We start from the raw sequence: 11,247 nt of genomic DNA, 5'->3' as shown, positions 1-11,247 counted from the left end.
CTCTCCCAGGGTCAGACACAGAGTGAATCTCCCTCCACACCATCCCATCACACACTTCCGGGGTCAGGCACACAGATAATCTCCCTCCACACCATCCCACCACACAGTCACAGGGTCAGACACAGAGTGAAGCTCCCTCCACACTGTCCCATGACACTCTCCGAGGGTCAGACACAGCGTGAAACTCCCTCCACACCGTCCCATCACACACTCCCAGGGTCAGACACACAGAGAAGCTCCCTCCACACCGTCCTATTACCCACTCCCAGGGTCAGGCACAGAGCGAATCTCCTCCTACAACATCCCATCACACAGTCCCCGGGTCAGACACAGAATTAATCTCCCTCCACACCATCCCATCAAACACTCCTTGGGTCAGACACAGAGTGAATCTCGCTCCACATTGTCCCATCACACACTCCCGGTGTCAGACACAGAGTGAATCTACATCCACACTGTCCCATCACAAACTCCCGGTGTCAGACACAGAATGAATCTCCCTCCACACCATCCCATCACACACTCCCAGAGTCAGACACAGTGTGAAGCTGCCTCCACACTATCCCATCACCCATTCCCAGGGTCAGAAAGAGAGTGAATCTCCCTCCACATTTTCCCATCACATACTCCCAGAGTCAGACACAGAGTGAATCTCCCTCCACACCGTCCCATCACCCACTCCCAGGGTCAGACACAGAGTGAATCTCCATCCACACTGTCCCATCACAGATTTCCGGGGTCAGACGCATAATGAATCTCTCTCCACACCATCCCATCACACACTTCCGGGGTCAGACACACAGATAATCTCCCTCCACACCATCCCACCACACAGTCACAGGGTCAGACACAGAATGAATCTCCCTCCACACTGTCCCATCACCCAGTACTGGGGTGAGACACAGAGTGAATCTCCCTCTGCACCATCCCATCACACAATCCCAGGGTCAGACACATTTTAAATCTCCCTCCACACCATCCCAGTGACAAACTCCCAGGGTCAGACACAGAGTGAAGCTCCCTCCACACTGTCCCATGACACTCTCCGAGGGTCAGACACAGCGTGAAACTCCCTCCACACCATGCCATCACACACTCCCAGGGTCAGACACACAGAGAAACTCCCTCCACACCGTCCTATTACCCACTCCCAGGGTCAGGCACAGAGCGAATCTCCTCCTACACCATCCCATCACACAGTCCCCGGGTCAGACACAGAATTAATCTCCCTCCACACCATCCCATCAAACACTCCCTGGGTCAGACACAGAGTGAATCTCGCTCCACACTGTCCCATCACACACTCCCGGTGTCAGACACAGAGTGAATCTACATCCACACTGTCCCATCACAAACTCCCGGTGTCAGACACAGAATGAATCTCCCTCCACACTGTCCCATCACCCACTCCTGGGGTGAGACACAGAGTGAATCTCCCTCAACACCGTCCCATCACACACTCCCAGGATCAGACACAGAGTGAAGCTCCCTCCACACTGTCCCAACAGACTCTCCCAGGGTCAGACACAGAGTGAATCTCCCTCCACACCATCCCATCACACACTTGCGGGGTCAGACGCATAATAAATCTCCCTCCACACCATCCCATGACACACTCCTGGGGTCAGACACACAGATAATCTCCCTCCACACCATCCCAGCACACAGTCACAGGTTCAGACACAGAATGAATCTCCCTCCACACTGTCCCATCACCCACTCCTCGGGTGAGACACAGAGTGAATCTCCCTCAACACCGTCCTATCACACACTCGCAGGATCAGACACAGAGTGAAGCTCCCTCCACACTGTCCCATGACACTCTCCGAGGGTCAGACACAGCGTGAAACTCCCTCCACACCATGCCATCACACACTCCCAGGGTCAGACACAGAGTGAAGCTCCCTCCACACTGTCCCATCAGACTCTCCCAGGGTCAGACACAGAGTGAATCTCCCTCCATACCATCCCATCACACACTTCCGGGGTCAGACACACAGATAATCTCCCTCCACACCATCCCACCACACAGTCACAGGGTCAGACACAGAGTGAAGCTCCCTCCACACTGTCCCATGACACTCTCCGAGGGTCAGACACAGCGTGAAACTCCCTCCACACCGTCCCATCACACACTCCCAGGGTCAGACACACAGCGAAGCTCCCTCCACACCGTCCTATTACCCACTCCCAGGGTCAGGCACAGAGCGAATCTCCTCCTACAACATCCCATCACACAGTCGCCGGGACAGACACAGAATTAATCTCCCTCCACACCATCCCATCAAACACTCCCTGGGTCAGACACAGAGTGAATCTCGCTCCACATTGTCCCATCACACACTCCCGGTGTCAGACACAGAGTGAATCTACATCCACACTGTCCCATCACAAACTCCCGGTGTCAGACACAGAGTGAATCTCCCTCCAGACCATCCCATCACACACTCCCGGGGTCAGACACACAGATAATCTCCCTCCACACCATACCATCACACAGTCACAGGGTCAGACACAGAATGAATCTCCCTCCACACCATCCCATCACACACTCCCAGAGTCAGACACAGTGTGAAGCTGCCTCCACACTATCCCATCACCCATTCCCAGGGTCAGAAAGAGAGTGAATCTCCCTCCACATTTTCCCATCACATACTCCCAGAGTCAGACACAGAGTGAGTCTCTCTCCTGAGTGTCCCATCACACACTCCGAGGATCAGACACAGCGTGATACTCCCTCCACACCATGCCATCACACACACCCAGGGTCAGACACAGAGTGAAGCTCCCTCCACACTGTCCCATCAGACTCTCCCAGGGTCAGACACAGAGTGAATCTCCCTCCACACCATCCCATCACACACTTCCGGGGTCAGGCACACAGATAATCTCCCTGCACACCATCCCACCACACAGTCACAGGGTCAGACACAGAGTGAAGCTCCCTCCACACTGTCCCATGACACTCTCCGAGGGTCAGACACAGCGTGAAACTCCCTCCACACCGTCCCATCACACACTCCCAGGGTCAGACACACAGAGAAGCTCCCTCCACACCGTCCTATTACCCACTCCCAGGGTCAGGCACAGAGCGAATCTCCTCCTACAACATCCCATCACACAGTCCCCGGGTCAGACACAGAATTAATCTCCCTCCACACCATCCCATCAAACACTCCTTGGGTCAGACACAGAGTGAATCTCGCTCCACATTGTCCCATCACACACTCCCGGTGTCAGACACAGAGTGAATCTACATCCACACTGTCCCATCACAAACTCCCGGTGTCAGACAAAGAGTGAATCTCCCTCCAGACCATCCCATCACACACTCCCGGGGTCAGACACACAGATAATCTCCCTCCACACCATACCATCACACAGTCACAGGGTCAGACACAGAATGAATCTCCCTCCACACCATCCCATCACACACTCCCAGAGTCAGACACAGTGTGAAGCTGCCTCCACACTATCCCATCACCCATTCCCAGGGTCAGAAAGAGAGTGAATCTCCCTCCACATTTTCCCATCACATACTCCCAGAGTCAGACACAGAGTGAATCTCCCTCCACACCGTCCCATCACCCACTCCCAGGGTCAGACACAGAGTGAATCTCCCTCCACACCGTCCCATCACCCACTCCCAGGGTCAGACACAGAGTGAATCTCCATCCACACTGTCCCATCACAGATTTCCGGGGTCAGACGCATAATGAATCTCTCTCCACACCATCCCATCACACACTCCCGGGGTCAGACACACAGATAATCTCCCTCCACACCATCCCATCACACAGTCACAGGGTCAGACACAGAATGAATCTCCCTCCACACTGTCCCATCACCCACTCCTGGGGTGAGACACAGAGTCTATCTCCCTCAACACCGTCCCATCACACACTCCCAGGATCAGACACAGAGTGAAGCTCCCTCCACACTGTCCCATCAGACTCTCCCAGGGTCAGACACAGAGTGAATCTCCCTCCACACCATCCCATCACACACTTCCGGGGTCAGACACACAGATAATCTCCCTCCACACCATCCCACCACACAGTCACAGGGTGAGACATAGAGTGAAGCTCCCTCCACACTGTCCCATGACACTCTCCGAGGGTCAGACACAGCGTGAAACTCCCTTCACACCATGCCATCACAGACTCCCAGGGTCAGACACACAGAGAAGCTCCCTCCACACCGTCCTATTACCCACTCCCAGGGTCAGGCACAGAGCAAATCTCCTCCTACAACATCCCATCACACAGTCCCCGGGTCAGACACAGAATTAATCTCCCTTCACACCATCCCATCAATCACTCCCTGGGTCAGACACAGAGTGAATCTCGCTCCACACTGTCCCATCACACACTCCCGGTGTCAGACACAGAGTGAATCTACATCCACACTGTCCCATCACAAACTCCCGGTGTCAGACACAGAGTGAATCTCCCTCCACACTGTCCAATCACACACTTACGGGGTCAGACACAGAGTGAATCTACCTCCACACTGTCTCATCACACACTTACGGGGTCAGAAACAGAGTGAATCTTCCTCCACACTGTCCCATCACACACTCCCAGGGTCAGACACAGAGTGAATCTCCCTCCACACTGTCTCATCACACACTCCCAGGGTCAGACACAGAGTGAATCTCCCTCCACACTGTCCCATCACACACTCCCAGGGTCAGACGCAGAGTGAATCTCCCTCTGCACCATGCCATCACACACTCCCAGGGTCAGACACAGAGTGAATCTCCCTCCACACCATCCCATCACACAATCCCAGGGTCAGACACATTTTGAATCTCCCTCCACACCATCCCATCACACACTCCCAGAGTCAGACACAGTGTGAAGCTGCCTCCACACTATTCCATCACCCATTCCCGGGGTCAGAAAGAGAGTGAATCTCCCTCCACATTTTCCCATCACATACTCCCAGAGTCAGACACAGAGTGAGTCTCTCTCCTGAGTGTCCCATCACACACTCCGAGGATCAGAAACAGCGTGAAACTCCCTCCACACCATGCCATCACACACACCCAGGGTCAGACACAGAGTGAAGCTCCCTCCACACTGTCCCATCAGACTCTCCCAGGGTCAGACACAGAGTGAATCTCCCTCCACACCATCCCATCACACACTTCCGGGGTCAGGCACACAGATAATCTCCCTCCACACCATCCCACCACACAGTCACAGGGTCAGACACAGAGTGAAGCTCCCTCCACACTGTCCCATGACACTCTCCGAGGGTCAGACACAGCGTGAAACTCCCTCCACACCGTCCCATCACACACTCCCAGGGTCAGACACACAGAGAAGCTCCCTCCACACCTTCCTATTACCCACTCCCAGGGTCAGGCACAGAGCGAATCTCCTCCTACAACATCCCATCACACAGTCCCCGGGTCAGACACAGAATTAATCTCCCTCCACACCATCCCATCAAACACTCCTTGGGTCAGACACAGAGTGAATCTCGCTCCACATTGTCCCATCACACACTCCCGGTGTCAGACACAGAGTGAATCTACATCCACACTGTCCCATCACAAACTCCCGGTGTCAGACACAGAGTGAATCTCCCTCCAGACCATCCCATCACACACTCCCGGGGTCAGACACACAGATAATCTCCCTCCACACCATACCATCACACAGTCACAGGGTCAGACACAGAATGAATCTCCCTCCACACCATCCCATCACACACTCCCAGAGTCAGACACAGTGTGAAGCTGCCTCCACACTATCCCATCACCCATTCCCAGGGTCAGAAAGAGAGTGAATCTCCCTCCACATTTTCCCATCACATACTCCCAGAGTCAGACACAGAGTGAATCTCCCTCCACACCGTCCCATCACCCACTCCCAGGGTCAGACACAGAGTGAATCTCCATCCACACTGTCCCATCACAGATTTCCGGGGTCAGACGCATAATGAATCTCTCTCCACACCATCCCATCACACACTCCCGGGGTCAGACACACAGATAATCTCCCTCCACACCATCCCATCACACAGTCACAGGGTCAGACACAGAATGAATCTCCCTCCACACTGTCCCATCACCCACTCCTGGGGTGAGACACAGAGTCTATCTCCCTCAACACCGTCCCATCACACACTCCCAGGATCAGACACAGAGTGAAGCTCCCTCAACACTGTCCCATCAGACTCTCCCAGGGTCAGACACAGAGTGAATCTCCCTCCACACCATCCCATCACACACTTCCGGGGTCAGACACACAGATAATCTCCCTCCACACCATCCCACCACACACTCCCAGGGTCAGACACAGAGTGAATCTCCCTCCACACTGTCTCATCACACACTCCCAGGGTCACACACAGAGTGAATCTCCCTCCACACTGTCCCATCACACACTCCCAGGGTCAGACGCAGAGTGAATCTCCCTCTGCACCATGCCATCACACACTCCCAGGGTCAGACACAGAGTGAATCTCCCTCCACACCATCCCATCACACAATCCCAGGGTCAGACACATTTTGAATCTCCCTCCACACCATCCCATCACACACTCCCAGAGTCAGACACAGAGTGAATCTCCCTCCACACTGTCCCATCACACACTCCCAGGGTCAGATACAGAGTGAATCTCCCTCCTTACTGTCCCATCACACACTCCCAGGGTCAGACGCAGAGTGAATCTCCCTCTGCACCATGCCATCACACACTCCCAGGGTCAGACACAGAGTGAATCTCCCTCCACACCATCCCATCACACAATCCCAGGGTCAGACACATTTTGAATCTCCCTCCACACCATCCCATCACACACTCCCAGAGTCAGACACAGAGTGAATCTCCCTCCTTACTGTCCCATCACACACTCCCAGGGTCAGACGCAGAGTGAATCTCCCTCTGCACCATGCCATCACACACTCCCAGGGTCAGACACAGAGTGAATCTCCCTCCACACCATCCCATCACACAATCCCAGGGTCAGACACATTTTGAATCTCCCTCCACACCATCCCATCACACACTCCCAGAGTCAGACACAGAGTGAATCTCCCTCCACACTGTCCCATCACACACTCCCAGGGTCAGATACAGAGTGAATCTCCCTCCACACCTCATACATGGAGGTAAATGAATTGCTCAGTTTGTTGTGTGATGAGGATGACTGATCTCCCACATAGTGACGATGATTGGACCTGCTGTTTGATGTGTTATAGATGCTGGGAGGCTGGGAATGTTTCTTCTACACCTGATGTTATTCTATCTCTCCTCCCTTTTCCCTTTTCCCTCTCTCTCCCTCTCTTTCATGCCTCTCTCCGTCCCCTCTTTCTGTGTGCCTTTGACCTTATTTCTATCTCTCCAACTCTTCGTTCTTCCCACTCTCTTTCCCTGTCCCCCCCTTTGTCCCTCCCCCTCTACTTCGCACTCTCCCTCATCCCACCCCCCTTCCTGGCCTCTCCCTCTTCATTCTCTCTCCCCCTTTCCTCTCTGTCCCCATCTCCCTATCACCCCTCTCCATTATCACCCCCTCTCTATCTCCTCCCATCTCTGTCTCTCCCCTCCCTGCTCCCCTTCTGTCCATCACCACCCCAGGCCACCCCCACCCAAAGCCAACTCTCACGGACCCTTGACCTCCTGGACCTGACCTCTGGCCCCCAATCGCTCTCTCTCTCATACGGGGGAGGCAGCGTTGTCCTGCACCCACCCTCCTCTGCCTCCCTGCGGGAGAGTGGAGGGGGCCCCTCTGTCTTGCCTGACTGGCCTCCATTGCCCCTCGACCCCCTCCCGCGGCGCCGGCGGCGCCTTCAACTGAAGCCTGGCCGGGCCCGCAAGATATTTGGCTGGGGTGACTTCTACGTGAATGTGCGGACGGTGAAGTTCAGCCTGCTGCTGACCGGGAAGGTCGTGGACCACGTGAACGGCACCTTCAGTGTCTTCTTCCGGCACAACTCCTCCAGCCTGGGTAATGTCTCGGTTAGCATTGTGCCCCCAACTCGCCTGGTGGGTTTCAACCTCCTCCAGGAGACGGCACCGGAGCTGGCAGCCGCTGCCGCTGTGGGTCACCGTCTCTTCAACTGCCGGGTGGAGTATGAGAAGACGGACCGGGCACGCAAGACCCGCCCCTGCCTCTATGACCCCTCACAACTCTGTTACTCCGAGCACACCCAGAGCCAGGCGTCCTGGATCTGCACCAAACCCTTCAAGGTCATCTGCATCTTTCTGGCCTTCTACAGCACCGACTACAAGCTGGTCCAGAAGGTTTGCCCTGACTATAACTTCCACAGCGAGCTGCCCTACCTTGGCTGAGGAGGTGGGAAACAGCGCGGGGCTTCAAGTTCAAGTCTGCTTTGCCTCTTCATTGTCCCCTTTTCTCTCATCCTCAGCTTCCATCTCGTACAAAATGTCTATTGTTCATTTCCCTTCGTAGATGCTGCCTGACCCACTGAGCTCCTCTAGCATTACCCCTGCCTTACCCCTCATCCTGCTGTACTCCATCGAGTACAGACCTAGAGACATAAAATGCTTCTTGTACATCAACCCTTTCATTTCCGGAATTGTTCTGGTGACCCTCCTCTAGATGCTCTCCATGGACAGCACATCCTTCTGTAGAAATGGGACCCAAGACTCAAAATATTCTAAATGCAGTCTGTCCAACTTTCTCAACTCAATTCTCCCTCTGCCTCACTGTAGCCCTTCACCCCTTCACCAATTAAAAACCCATTCAGATTCATCTTCAGCACGTCCAATATCTTGGCCTCCACAGCCCCCTGTGGCAACAAATCCCACAGATACACCACCTTTTGGGTGAAGAAATTACTCCTCATCCCAGTTTCAAGGGGATGTCCCTACATTCTGAGGCTGTGGCATTGGATCCTGGACTGTCCTACTGGTGGAGATTTCCTCTCCACATCCACTTTCAGTATCTGGGAGGATTCAGTGGGACCTTCCCCTCATTCTATGCCTGCTGCTCTCGTCCTCCTGGGTAGGAGCGATATCAGAATAGCCTGGACAAGACACCATAGTGCGTTTTGATGGTGGTGCACACTGCATTCACTGTGTGCCATTGGTGAACGGAGGGGATGTTTAGGCGGGGAGGTAGATGGGCTTCCAATCGAGCAGGATGCTTTGTCCCAGGTGGTGCTGAGCTTCTCAAGAGTTGTTGGAGCTTCACTCATCCCAGACAAGCAGGGAGTGTTCCCTCACACTCCTGATCTGTAGACAGTGGAGAGGTAATGTGATGGATGTGGAGTACATGGACTAACTCCACCCAGACAAATGGGGAGTGTTCCATCACACTCCTGACCTGTAGACAGTGGAGAGGTAATGTGATGGATGTGGAGTACATGGACTAACTCCACCCAGACAAATGGGGAGTGTTCCATCACACTCCTGACCTGTAGACAGTGGAGAGGTAATGTGGTGGATGTGAAGTACATGGACTAACTCCACATGGGGAAGTGAGGAGTGTTCCCTCACACTTCTGACCTGTAGACAGTGAAGAGGTAATGTGGTGGATGTGAAGTACATGGACTAACTCCACCCAGACAAATGGGGAGTGTTCCATCACCCCTGTAGACAGTGTAGAGGTAATGTGGTGGATGTGGAGTATGTGGACTAACTCCACCTGGGAAAGTGGGGAGTGTTTCATCACTCTGCTGACCTGTAGATGTTGGAGAGATAATGTGGTGGATGTGGAGTATATGGACTAACTCCACCAGGGCAAGTGAGGAATGTTCCATCACTCTCCTGACCTGTAGACGGTCGAGAGGTAATGTGGCGGATGTGGAGTGAATGGACATTGGAGAAATAATGTGGTGTCAAGAGGGCAGTCAATCACCACAGGATCCTTTGTCTCTCACCTCCTTCTGTTGTCAGGTCTGATTGGTCTGGCTAGTCTGATTGGGTTACTGGTCAGTGGTGACCACCTAGGATGTTAAGAGAATGGGACAGGGCAATGGGAATGTCATTGAACTTTCAAGAGGAGGTAGCAAAATTGCTGGAGGTGAATGTTTCCTGACCATGAGTGGACATATGGGCACTGGGCAGTGATCGTGTTATTTAGCCCGAGTCTGAATGTTTCCCATGTCTTCCTACATGACAGTACGGGCTGGAATGTGAAAGGAACTGAATATAGTCCGATGGTCAGGGAAATGTCACTACTGCTGGAGAGAAGGTCACACATAAAAGATAGGCTCAGGAGACTGTCCGCAGGGTCTCCCTTAAATCCAGCACACATTGCAAGGAGAGAGATAGAAAGGGACAGGACTAAGCTGTCATCAGATCACATTTTACAGGAAAGATGTCATTAAACTGGAAAGAGTGCAGAAAAGATTCATCAGGGTGTTACCTGGACTGGAGGGCCTGAACTGCAAAGAGAAGTTGTGTTCACCAGGACTTCACTCCCTGGATCAGAAGTGATTGAGAAGAGACCTGAAAACAGTATATAAGATCATGAGAGGCAGACCAGGTGAAAGCACACAGCAGGGAACTCCCTCCTCACCGCCCCTCCCACAGCGTGAAACTCCCTCCTCACTGACCCACCCACAGCATAACGCTCTCTCATCACCGCCCCTCCCTCAGCGTGACACTCCCTCCTCACCGCCCCTCCCACAGCGTGAAACTCCCTCCTCACTGACCCACCCACAGCGTGACGCTCCCTCCTCACCACCCCTCCCTCAGTGTGACGCTCCCTCCTCACCGCCCTTCTCACAGCGTGACGCTCTCTCATCACCGCCCCTCCCTCAGCGTGACACTCCCTCCTCACCGCCCCTCCCACAGCGTGAAACTCCTTCCTCACTGACCCACCCACAGCGTGACGCTCCCTCCTCACCACCCCTCCCTCAGTGTGACGCTCCCTCCTCACCACCCCTCCCACAGCGTGACGCTCCCTCATCACCACCTCTCCCACAGCGTGATGCTCCCTCACCGCCCCTCCCACAGCGTGACGCTCCCTCATCACCGCCCCTCCCACAGCGTGACGCTCCCACCTCACCGCCCCTCCCACAGCGTGACGCTCCCTCCTCACCGCCCCTCCCTCAGTGTGACGCTCCCTCCTCACCGCCCCTCCCACAGCGTGACGCTCCCTCATCACCACCCCTCCCTCAGTGTGACGCTCCCTCCTCACCGCCCCTCCCACAGCGTGACGCTCCCTCATCACCACCCCTCCCACAGCGTGACGCTCCCCCTCACCGCCCCTCCCACAGCGTGACGCTACCCCCTCACCGCCCCTTCCACAGCGTGGCACTCC

The 11,247-nt window shown here is 54.5% G+C and overlaps 1 protein-coding gene across 1 annotated transcript; it reads left to right on the top strand.

The window, feature by feature from the left end:
- Positions 1-7,592: 7,592 nt before the first annotated feature.
- LOC134341390 (neurexophilin-2) lies at positions 7,593-8,306 on the top strand (the record flags this gene model as incomplete). Its single annotated transcript, XM_063039251.1, has 1 exon — positions 7,593-8,306. A coding segment is annotated over one exon (714 nt), but the record flags the coding sequence as incomplete, so codon positions are not given.
- Between the last annotated feature and the right edge of the window lie 2,941 nt (positions 8,307-11,247).

The sequence above is a fragment of the Mobula hypostoma genome (assembly GCF_963921235.1).
Source record: "Mobula hypostoma chromosome X1 unlocalized genomic scaffold, sMobHyp1.1 SUPER_X1_unloc_2, whole genome shotgun sequence".
Taxonomy (NCBI): Eukaryota; Metazoa; Chordata; class Chondrichthyes; order Myliobatiformes; family Myliobatidae; genus Mobula; species Mobula hypostoma.
The sequence above is the reverse complement of the archived record's forward strand: the minus strand, read 5'-3'. Positions and strand labels throughout refer to the sequence as shown.